This window comes from Lathamus discolor, chromosome Z, assembly GCF_037157495.1.
Source record: "Lathamus discolor isolate bLatDis1 chromosome Z, bLatDis1.hap1, whole genome shotgun sequence".
Taxonomy (NCBI): Eukaryota; Metazoa; Chordata; class Aves; order Psittaciformes; family Psittacidae; genus Lathamus; species Lathamus discolor.
In genome coordinates, this window is record NC_088909.1 from 92,889,539 (window position 1) to 92,902,233 (window position 12,695).

The 12,695-nt window shown below is 38.7% G+C and overlaps 1 protein-coding gene across 3 annotated transcripts in view; it reads left to right on the plus strand.

Annotated features, from left to right (window-relative positions):
• ARL15 (ADP ribosylation factor like GTPase 15) overlaps window positions 1–12,695 on the plus strand; it is a 223,163-nt gene that overhangs the window by 67,463 nt on the left and 143,005 nt on the right. For all 3 annotated transcript variants that reach the window (XM_065662343.1, XM_065662342.1, XM_065662344.1), the window contains one exon: window positions 12,541–12,685. In XM_065662343.1, coding sequence (XP_065518415.1) covers window positions 12,541–12,685 — 145 coding nt within the window. The remainder of the gene's footprint in view (window positions 1–12,540; window positions 12,686–12,695) is intronic.

Genomic DNA, 12,695 nt, shown 5'->3' on the forward strand with positions numbered 1-12,695 from the left:
AGACTCTTTTCTTTTGAACTACACATAGGCTGAATCAGTCCCAAAACCAAATTCCACATCTGAACAAAATAATAACCCCCCTCCCCCCATAATTATTACTTCTGTTTAATGTATGGAACTTTCAGTCTTTGCTGCTTTACACACATTGCACTGCGGTTTGGATCACATTGGAACTCAGTGGTATTTCACTAGAAGTAATACGTTAATAACAACATAGTTTTCCCCCTTCCTGCTAGTATTCTTAGGTCCTTTTTTTTTCAGCTCCTTGGCTGAATTTTACTGTTCAGGCTGACATTATCCTCAACTTTGTGAGGTTACTACATTTAAAAATAGGTTTAATAAAATTTGCTGGCTAGCTCCTAAGAATAACGTTAAGAAATAACCAACTTGCTGATAGTTTGTCAGTTTAAAAATTTAGGCAATGGCACATCAGTTTTGGAAATCACAGATTCAAAGTCCTTTGATTATTATAAGGCACTTTTTTGGGAAAATGCACTTAAATTTCTGAACTCGAGACGGCATATGTTCACTGGAATTTCTTATGTTTTGCTTCATCTTGAACTGTTTGCCTTGGTATTCTGTTCATTTCCGTCAAAATATCTCTGGGTTTAGAGAGTGCACTTAATTGCTTGAAAGATCTGAGGTTTTTTTAGCTTCCTGTGGTAAGAAACTTGGAAAATGCAATTGGAAAACAGTAGCTGTTAACAAATTTTCAGATTTGAGCAATGTAGTTAACAGTGGCAGGAAAATTTCTGCTTCAGCATTCTGTCTGGGTGAGGCTTGAGGAATGCTTAGGTTTATATTTTTTTAATATGTTGCTCTATGATTTTTATGTTGATTTCCTTGGCATTGATCACTTGAGGATAGTGACACAATTTGCAGGTGCTTCAGTTCCTCTGTTGCAGGAGATGTAGGAGCTCATGCCTTATATTGGGCACCAGAAACTTTGCCTCTTGCCAGAGAACTGCAAACAACGTGTTTTTCTCATTAATAGGCTTTATAGGCTTTATAAATGGCTTGTATAAAAATAAGTAGAAAACGTTCTTTTGCTGTAACTAGTTGAAACTCTAATCTTTCTGTTCTTAACCTATAGAACTGAAATGACTGGAGTCTCAGAAGACATGCTGTCTTTTTAGTTCCTTTGGTTCAGTATCTATCCAGAAAGTCCCTTCTATTTCCTGTTCAATCTGTGCAAGGCCAAGGAGGTTGTGTGTAGAGCTGGTGCCCACTAACAACTCTTACCCAGTTGGGCTGTGGGACTTGGGGCAGAGTTTTTGCTTCCTACTGCTCTGCAGAGGTAGTCTTTTAGTTGACAGCAGTATACCAGCACCTTGTGATGGTCTCTGCTTTGCAAACCTACCAAGTGAAGGTTCATCTAAGTGCCTGATGATTCCACCTAAATTCCACTTATGCAGCCCACTAGGAAACTGATTTTAATGTCTCTTAATTTCATGAATGTTTAGGATAAGACATTTATTATGAAATACCTTTTTTTCCTTCAAATATCTCTCCTGATTTTATAGATTGCCATTTCTTCCAAATAAATGCTGATCTTTATAAGCAGAATTTGTAATTGTATGCTTTTGTAACAGTAAATTTGGTAATATGAGCTTAAGAATTTCCTGCTGGGATGAGGAAACACGATCATTTACACATTTCTTCAAATGAAGAGCACTATATTATTATTCCTTAGGAAAGTAAAATACTTCTGGTGCTTTTCAGTTACTGTGACCTTTATTTGATATATTTTAGTGCATTTTCTCCTTAAATCCTATACTTCATAATTTTATTACCGAATAACATTATCAAACTGTGCTGCACTCTTTAATCCTTGTATAAAATGTATGATATATCCTGTGCCTTATCATATATTTTCACTTGTATAAATTGCCTTGGAGAAATACTTGTTAGCTGTGAACACTCCTCTTCAGTGAAAATTCTCTGTGGCATGAGAAGAACTGTGTGCATCTCTTCTCATACTCTATACATTCCTTGTGCTTCAAAAATACTGATCTAATGATATGTAGGTAATTGGCAGTTACTGAAGTTTCACTATGAAAGTTGTTTCCTTATCATACTTTCCTATTACAAAATCCAAGCTTCCAGTTCTTTTATTACAATTCTTTAATAATCTGTCAGTCCTTAGGAAAGTGAAAATACTTTAAACAAAAAGCTTGAGTTAAAGCCAGTGTTCTGCTTTTACAACTAATCATATGTCTTAGTTTCTAAAAGACAGCTCACTTCTATTTCTTAAGCCTATTCTTATACATTGTCTCACTCTGAGTTATGCCACCAGCTCCAGACTGCCTGTGTTTCTCTGATAGATTCTCATCACTGTTGCAGTTCAACCTGGTCCTCAGTGAAATTTTCTCTCTAGCCAGCAAGAGGAGTTTTCCAGTTTGGCAAGATTTGTGCTGATCTAGAATAAATGGTGAAATTTTTGTTACAATAAGAAGCAGTGAATCAGTTCTTACTGAGGTGTCTGCAGCCTCCTTAGAACAAGTATTAAATCTTTCATAGCTGTGGATTAAAGCAGGTGAGGGACCAAGCACCTAGCTCAGTTATTTGAATTGCATGTTGATTTTATTTCTGCTTGGATTTATGATTGTATTTCATCAACATGAAATTTATTCTGAAGTAGCAACCTGTTGCTTTTTTAATGTGAAAGACTTTTTATGGAGCTATTGTGTAATATTTACCTGAAAAAACCAGAAACCCAGACCACTGTCAGTGAAAGCAGTAGCATTGGGAAAGGGATAGCACAGGAAGGTTTCAGGCTGAGGGCTTTCCCTCCCTTCAGAAATGTGTGTGTGTTTGCTGAATCTGCTTGGACACTGCAGATGCCCAAAGAAGTTCTTGAGTATGAATCCCGTCAAAAGGTTTTTGGCAGCTCTGAGACTAAAAGTGGTTCTTTCCCACAGAAAAAAACCAAAACCCCAACAACAAAAAAACCCCAAACCAAACCAAAACCAACAAAGCCTCCCAACCCATAGTGATACTTTCCTATGGTCTGAAGTATTTAATGCCCCTTACCTGATAAAAAGTGGTTGGTTGTGATTTCGTCAGAAGAGACTTGGTGTGGGTTGTCTGTACTGCAGAGATGGTATGCTGACATGCCCGTGAGTAGGCATAGCTGCATGGCAGGCTGTTTTGCGAGCAAGGACACAACAATCTGTGTTTTTGCAAAAAATACATCTGGTTCTTGCCAGCTCTTGTTTTCCCTCCAAAAAGTTAAAATTCAGTCGTGGCTTTTCAGAGGCAGCGTAACCTCTGTGAGCGTCCAGAATTTATCAACAAAATATTCTTTATGTTTTCTCTTTTTAATTTTTTTTCCCCCACCTCACTCATGTAGCTGAACAGGTATTGGTCAATATCTATTAAAAAAGAATCTTTTTTGTGTGGTTGTTGTATGGGATTTTATGTTTTATATTGCTTGTTCATTTTTATTGGCTTTTTTTAGCAGTGCAAGCATATGAAATCAGTTTATATCTGTATTTGATTGATTGCTCTGTATGATCCATTCTGTTCCCTGTCAGCTTAGAATCCCCACCTCAAATTGAGTTGTGTTCCCCAAATACTCAAGCAATAGGAGCAGAGCACCTGTTGGGCTTCTGCTTGAGGCAGTTTAAAGGCTGCCTAGTCCTTAATCCATGCATGCTCAGCAGTGACAAATTTGACAGTTCTGATTTTACAATAGTAGGTGAACAAATAGCCAATAGAGTCGTTATCAGCAGACAGATTGGTGACAGCTGAGGAACTTGGTGGTAGATGTAGATGTATAGCCAGAAAAGAAACTTAAGCTTGCAGCTGGAGATAGAAATACAAAATGCCTTGTGTTGGAGCATGCAATACTTCCAATGGCTGAAGTTTCTCAAACTTAACTCATTAAGAATTTGATTGAGGCAAACCTGTTTTACATTCAAAGAGGTTCTCATTGACTAAAATTTGAAGAATTTTTAATGGTACTTGAGATTGATACGCCTTCCTCTAACTGTGTATTTTGGATTAATGTTTTTGTGTGGCTTGGTCTTCTGTTTCCTCCCGCAGTAGTAATGTGCTATGCTAGCTAAATAAAACTCTTAAGCTATATGAGGAGGGGAGGGAGGTTCCTGCATATGCTAATACATATTTCATATTCCATAGGTCTTTTGGTCAAAATATATATCCTCTTAGAGGTTTTTATTTTTGTAAATATAGCACACTGGGAAGGTACGATGAAAAGGACACATAAGAGTGAAATCATTCATAGGGAGCCTAATGAATAAGAGATGGTGCCCACAGACTGCAGCTACATAATGCTTCAAATTCAACACTGGAGGTTAATAATGCCATGAAATGGTAATAGAGCACACCTGTTAGATCTCCCACTTGTGTCTCTGCCTACACTGTGTAATTCTTACTTCATTTTCTAGTGTTGGAAAGCTGTCTAGTTTTCAATGTTCCAAGCAGAAGAATTCTTTGGCCAGGCTACTTGTGCTGCCTGCAAAATCCAGCTATCTTTGTTCTTCTGTCCACCCTCTCCTTTTATCTAAATCCTCTCATTACCACTCAGAGTACATGTATGCTATTAATCTTTTTCATCCTTACATTTGAATGTTAACTGCATAGACTGTTTCTATTTCAGTAACTTTTTTGCTTTAGTCTCTAGTGGCATCTTCTTTCCCTTGACTCCCTTTAATTTTAGAGCAATTGAACATCCGTTGGTTTGCTACCTTCTTCATTGGGTAATGTCTAAATTTTCTATGATGTGCTTCCTGTACTGTATAAGCACCCCTGAGCAGGCAGGTTTAAAGGTGGCAGTTGAAACTGTACTTCCCTTTTAATGTACCATCACACTACCATAATTTTGTTTAATTTTGTTTTTGGTATTTTGCAAAACAAAAATTCTCTCAAGCTTTTTCTTTGTCAATAGGTCCTTCTCTCCTGTTCTGTTGGTTTGGGGTTTTTTTGTACAGATTTTCTTACTTTGACTGATTCCCACAATCTTCTTGTACTTAATATTCTACCTCAGCTATGAACATGTTCACTAAGAATGGACTTGATAGAAAATAGTCTGGTCTGCTGTCCTTAGAGATTTCTCCTCTCTTCTTTTGGATTTGATGGTGTTAGCTTTGAAATCTTTCATAAGAAAGAACAAGATATATCCTGGGGCTTAATCTCAGAGGAAACATTGCCTTAAGTAAACATTAGATATTTCTTCTTCTTCCCTCAAAACACACTTTGAGTTTGTCTAGGTTCCTTTGCTTTTTGATACGCGGAGACATGCATGCAGCCCAGGAGATGTTTTCTTTTAGTTATGATTATGATGCCCAACAACTCTGAAAGTGTGGGCTGAAGCTGGGAGGAAAAAACTCTCTGGAGTTTGTTTCTGTAATGTTACTGGTACAGTGGGTGCAAGAATTCAGATCTTACTACTTTTCTCAGGGATATATTAACTGGTATCACCTGAATCCTCCTTGAGATCCTCTGCCTAGCAGTACATAAGGGCATGCTTCTTGTTTGTCATACTTCAATGTTCCTTGTACTTTATCCAACTGTGTTTCAAATTAATTTGTGTTTATTTTAACATAAATGGCCTTTTTTGAGACCCTTTTTCCTACATAAGTCCTAGTTTAACTTGCAGAAGTCTCACTTTCACACTTTGTGGTAGGTTTTACTCTCCTACTGTACTTTAAATTTACCTAGCAGTATCAGGATAGGACAGCAACAGTAGTTTTCTTTCCTTTTTTAAAAAACTTTTTTGTTATCTAGAATACAAAGCAAATCTTCATTTCTCTTGCTCTTCATCTGTATTTCTGTTTGCACTCTCTGTCTCTTGCTGTGAAATGTGACTGGACTGATGGGTTGGAAGAGCTGAGCTATTCCTGTGCAGCAAAACAAATGGAAGGCAAACTCTCGAAGAGTAAACAACTCCAGCAATAATTCCACACTTGATTGAAACCTAGAAGTGTCAGACAACCCTGTTGGACCTTGATTTTATACAGTAAAGTGAGTCATTGTCTTCTCTTCAGAGTAGCACCTGTGCATGAGTTTAACTGTTTTGTTGACTCAGCTTTGGTTTATCATAGCCATGTGGTATTTGATTTTATGTAAGCTTTTAAACCATACTACTGCCCCGAATGTCTGAGTACATCCAGAGCTGGATATTGTTTTTCTTCATGCTTTCTTCAAGTACAGTGTTAATGGAGTGGAGAGTTATAATTTGGTTTTGCTCATTTCATTTACAGGGAGTGTGCAAGAGATTAAGGTCAGAGAGGCTAATTTTCCATTTTGGATGTGAGGTTTTGTGCTTTATTTTGGCTGGTAGTAGGGGAAGGATTTGTGTTGCTTTACAGCTTCTTACAGGGAAGTTACATTTTTGACTGCATTTATTGGATTTTTGTGGTTCCTAAAGCCCTGAACTTCTGGGTGAAGTCTTCACCCCAGAGTGGTCTGTCTGATATACAATAAAGCAAATGTCCTTCATCCTTGCACAATGAGGGAGGCAGCAGCTTGACCATCAGAAATTGAGCTGAAACCTTTATTTTATCTTTGAGATAGTCAAGACCTGATTTTCTAGAGAAAACCAAAAGTTAGTTTGGATTTTGGGCAGGATTCAACCTACTGTGATTGCAGTATCGTCACTCAAAGGCAGAATGCATCATGACTGTGAAGTCTTTTGAAGTCATATGCTCTAAGCAGCAGTGTCATATCTGGCTTGTCAGACATCAGCAACTTCCTCCTTCTTGACTGTGTTTCCTCCAAGCCTGGCATCAGAGTTGTCAAATATGTTGAAGAATTAATAGGGCTGTGTCATTTGTCTAGTTTTGGCACTTGAGCCTCTGTCTTGTTCTGCTGGCAACTACATTGGAAAGTTGAAAGTAATTTGAGGTGTGGGTACTCCCTTTGAGACTCCAGAAGTGTGGCTCCTCTGAAATACTGAGAAATTTTTCATGGTAAATAATTTCAACCAATGAATCAAATTGTATTTCTTAGGGGTCAGAAGGGAGGATTTGAGATTCCTGCTCCAAATAATATGCTGCTATTTTAGTGTCCCGTGACATTCTATAAGGTCAGACATCACTAGGACTCTGTTTGCTTTGTAAAGCTGGCTCATTTCATCAATTATTATTCTTCTGACCCCTTTTATACTGTCCTGTCTTTAATGCCGTATTCTTGTCTGTATTACTTCGTCACAGGTTGATACAGAATTGGAGATGTCTAGGTGCCTGCAGAGGAAGAGTTTTTGTGTTCAACCAGTAGGCTACCACACACTCATGATTAGCCAGGCTGAGCAAGAGGATTACTTTGTTCTGGGGATTTGTGGTGCAATAGGGTTGCAGGTCTCGAGCTGGGTTCCCTCTGTTGGACTTTGGATCATTATTCTGTACTGGGGTGGAGAAGGTTGAGTATAGTGGTCACTGTTTGAGGCTGTGGGCTGTCATAGAAGGTGTCTGGTCATGATTTTAGTATTTTGATCTGTGCTGTCACCTCAGCATAGCAGCGGCTATGTGAGTATTCATCTCTGCTGGTAGCCACAAAATGAGTATCCTCATTACTGTTGTGGTATAGACGAAGGTGAACCTTATCAATCTGATATGTTGAAAGCATGAAAGCAGTGTCACTGGTTGTGTGTCTTAAAATTGGTAAGTTGTAAGACCACCTTAACAGCACTATAGAAACTGAATCTGCAGCTTTAGCTTGCCCTGTAATTTCAGACTGATAATGTACTAATTTAACATTACAGTATTCATACAGTTGAAATTTAGTTTGTTTATATATGCTTTTTTTCCCCCTCTCTCCTAGCTATGTATTATTACATTCTGGTGCCTTGAGCATTTTACTGTTTGCATTAAGTTATTCCACTGCTGTCCCGTTTCCTATCCTCAGTATTGTTGTGACTGTCTACTGTGGGTTTTTCCCCCACCTTTTGCATTATCTCTTCAAGGCTTGAGAATTCTTTGCACTTGTGTGATCTCATACAACATCAGAGCTATGGAGCTTGTATGTAAATGTAACTCCTTTTAATAATCCCCTTGAGTTTTTACCAACTGGTTCAGATGACTAACCAGTCATCAGGATACAAGGGTGTTCTGGGTACTAGAAGTTTGTTTGTTCAAAGGTACATTAACTGAAAAATAAAATGTAAAGGGACACCATATCTGTAAGTATAAGCACGAGGGTGAGGGGAGCGCAGTTATGGTTGAGCTTTCAGCCTTAATTCTGGATTTCAAGAGCTCTGAATGCTTGATTTGTTAGCATTAATGTTGCACTAACTTAGGGTATTTTTGCATGAGAGTGTGTGTGTTTAACCAACTAAGCATGAAATCCCTTGCTTCTGTTTGTCCCTATTAAATAGTGGCAACAAAAGAAACAGACAGGAGATGGGTCCAGAACAAAGCAGAAATAATGGAGTATTTCACCCCAAAAAGGAGAGTGAAACGAAGTACAATGAGAGGGCAAAGACAGACTCAATGGCCAGAGGCAGTGTAGTGCGTTGGAGAGAGTAGTAATTCAGGGACACTTGCTGCCCCGAGCTTCAATCTGGGATCTCTGAGTGGCACATATATCGGAAGTGTTTGGCCACCCCTGCTATAGACACAATATTTAATGCTTTTCCCGGAAGAAATCTCGGTAGGGCTTTAAAGGGACACTGTCTAGGGTTGTCAGCTCAAATACAGATCTAACTAAAACTGGAATCATCTGGTTGGGATAGAAATCCCTAAGCAGGAGTAGGACCAGTTAACTTCTTCCCTTAGCTCTTGTGTATGATTATACGTGCACATTCAGCATGCACACACATATACAAGTAAAATGAAAGCATCAGTGCTGCTGTGAATATTGCAGCTTTCTGCAGGATGCAGCACCTGGTTGCTTGGTTTCCTGGATTAGTAACATCCTTTTTTTCCAAAACCAGCTAAATGCAAGCACTTTTTTGAAGATACTGTGTTCCTGTACAGAACTTTAAAATCTGCTCATTTGTTTAAAACAAAAATAATTCAATTCTGACTCTCCTGCCCTGCCTCCCTTGCCTGCTTCTTCTCATGATCCAATGGCTATAAAGAGTTTTGCGTGTGATGTTCTCAAAAATAATGAAAACTGATCCTTTGTTTGACTTGTCTGTCTCTCTAAAGTAAGGTCTTACCCAGATATGATGGAAGGGTTCCAAAAAATGTTCCTTTTTTGTTTCTAGAAGTGGTGCTGAAAATGTAGACACCCAACATTTTGGTGACTATGCCAGCTAGTTCCGCTTGACCTATAACTGAGGTAGTCAAATGTTTTCTTTCTCTCATCTCCTACACTCCCTCTGATTGGCCTTACTTGGTTTCGGAGTTCATTTTGTAATACCAAAATGACAGCCTTTTTTTGGACAGTCACTCATTGAGCAAATCAGGTTTGGACTCAATGAAAGAGACTTGCAGGTCCATATCTGGCAAATGTTTCAAGACCAGTCAGACTTAATTCAAGTTTCTGTTACGCCCTTTGGGTTGTCCAAACTGGTGTAATGGAAACTACACCATTTTGGAAAGGATTAGAGCAGTAGCTGTGAATTGAACACCTCTCTCAATGTTTTTGATATATTTGTGTTTTGGATTTCAGAAATGGCTTCTTTAGTTACTAATACACGTTTCTTGCAGTTCTGTGCATTTCAGACCACACTGTGATGTGATGTCTTAAATAATGGTTTAGCTCTAGTCCATGCTCTATAAAATATTTCAGGATGCATTTGCTGTCTATAATCAATAGCAGAATATAGGATGTAATTATATTCACTTGGTCAATGACCTCTGAATTTTCTACTCTCCACAGATCTTGTGCAGGTACTGCATGCAGCTACCAAATTTGTGATAATAGAGGTTTAGTCTCTACAGTGGAAGCTTAAACAGCACAGACTTTTTTAGTGGCCAGGTAACTTTAAGCTACTTGAGGGAACAGGAGGACAGCGATCAGACTGTTTGTATAGTGACATTTCCAAAGGAAGAGATGTTCATTGAACTTGAGTTAAGAGGATTGCAAAAAAGTGCATGAAATTAAAAATACGTTGCTGCAAGTATCCCCTAAGATGTGCTTGTAGAACTCATGTCAGCCAGTGGTAAGTGCTATACATAGCAGCTTAAATTTCAGCAGCTTTTTGAAGCTAGTTTATTAAAGTCTGTTTTCACTCTAATGAAACAAAAATATCTGCTGAAGGAAATTAGCTTTGCAGAAGGATGAAGTCATCAATACAGTAAAGATAGGGGAATCATCAAATAAAATACGAGAGTGTTCTGGAGGGAGTAATTTCTCTTGTCTTCTGGGATCCTGTAGCTGCTGTATCTCAGGGACTTTGATACCTTTCATAATTGTGTTTCCTGGAGAAGGATGAGTGAGGGAGTGGTGGGTCTGTGTATGCTGTTTTGGACATGACCTGGGTTTTTGGTCATATGTTTAATCAACAGCAAGTAGAGGTCCTGAAGACTAAGTTAGGCTTAAGGAATCTGCGCTAAACAGATACTAAACTTAACAAAACCAGCCTGTGGAGCCCCTTTGTCACCCACAGAGCCTCCATATGTGTTCTACAAAGAGATAGTTATCTTTGACAGAACTGCAGATTATTAAACAGAGTCAGGGCTGCAAGAGTTGTGTCTGGTTGCATAAGAATTGGCACAGTGTCTGACCAGAGAGAAGCACAGACTTTCATCAGCTCATCTGTTCCTTTATGTTTTTCAATAGGACATCAAGAAGTTGTCGCAAAGATGCAGTGGTGACAGGGACAAATTGAATGCTTTTTAAAGACTGGCTGCAAAGGGCCTGACACACAGCCTTGGGAGCTCTGGCAAGCTTCGAAGAATTTTGTGGCCTTCAGCATGATATCCACTAAGTGGAAACTCTGTTTGAAGGAGCTTATTTTGTGCAATGAACTCAATTGGCCTTTCCCACTTAAGTACCAGAGTAGAATATTTGCTATGGCTTTGTAGAGCCTGTGAGATAAGAATAAACTGACGTCAGTGAATAAAGCTAGAAGGCATGTTTACTGCGTTACAGACAGACACAGAAGGGCAGACCTCAAATAAAAGAAAACTTAGTCAAAATTTAATAGAGGCAAAGCTTTTAACAAGCATTTGTTCAGCTTAACTACTACTGTAATTATTTTTACTCCAAAAATACTTCCTCTCACATTTTTAAAAGGTATTGAAGGAATTTTGTAACTTTCCCTGTACTTGCTGTCTTTTCCTTCTTTAAAGCAATGAAGACTGTTCAGCAGTATGCATAATAACTTACCATCTATATGGAAAGAATCCAATAAAAGTTCTGCGTTCAGTGATCTGTCTTTTTATAATTGTGTTCTCTTTGGATGACTTGTGCACAGAGCCAGACCTCACTATTTGCAACAGCCCCTTACTGACATCCATTCAGTTTCTCCCCTCCTAAGTAGCCCTCAATGAGAGATCCTGAGTAGTAATGTACACAAAGTGGGTTAAGGTTGTAAAGACTGGATTTCTTAGTGTGGGTGATTGGCCTGTGGTTAAGATGGAAGAAAAGAGCTGGGAATATGTAAAGACAGAATGTGTGAGAGGAGTGATTGTGCAAACATGTTTTCCTTTCCCTTGTTGTAGCAGATTTAATCCTTTGATAGGAAGGTGGCAGACACTGGGGAAAAAGGTATTTATATATATGGGGCTGATGCAGGTCTATCTTGTACAGTAGCAGGTAATTATAGCCCTTAACTTAAATACATACTTCCTGGCTTTCCCAGAACAGTAAGTTTTTTAGATTTTTACATAAAAGGTTTCCACATGATGCGTAAAGGTCTGATGAATCTTTAAGCCAAGGGCTTAAAGTATCTTTTGGATGAGCTTGGTGTACTTTGGCAATACTGTTCAAGAGATGAGGGCAGTACTCTAGAGCAGTCTTTGTCTATGATTTTTTTTATTCTTATATTGTGGTTAATTTATACTCCTCCAGAGGAAGTGAGGGATCTGTATATCTTTTACTAGAGTTATGTCCAGCAAATTTTGTTTCTTTGCAAGCTGTACTCTTTAACAGCTGATATTGCAAGGTAAAATATCTGACAAAGCAAGCCAAGGAAGGACATCAGGAGCACATCTCTGATTCTTTCCTGTGACAACAGGTAGAGCCTGGCTAGCAGCTGCTTAGGAGCTTCCCTGATGTTCACACCAGGTATTGTGTGAAATTAGCACAGGAAGCAAATTCATGCATACCCCACTGCAGAGTTGAGTAGGGCGTGTGCCTCCCTGTGTGCCTACTATATGCCCTGTATGTCTGCTGTAGATGCTGTCAGGAAGTGATCTGAGAGAAGTGACATCCAGCTTTGTGAAGTTTAGGTAAAAAGTTAACAGGTATATTTGTGTTTTCTTATAAAGCTGATCTAGATTTTATGAGGTCGTCTCAGCCTCTTAACTGTAGGTTTTGTTAAAATGGGAAGTTTGAATAATTATTTGCTTCTCTCCAATGCCTTTAAATTTATAAACTTGATTTTTAGAACTTTGTTGAATAAACATTTTCAAAAAAAGTAACATCTTCCTTTTGTTTTTGCTTTGTTTTTCTCTACCCTGGCAGTGTTTTAGAGCACTTTGCTGCAAGGGACCGCCACCACCACGACCTGAATATGACTTGGTTTGCATAGGCCTCACCGGTTCTGGCAAGACAAGTCTTCTGTCACAGCTTTGCGGTGAAAGCCCGGAGAATATAGTGTCTACCACAGGTAGGATGCT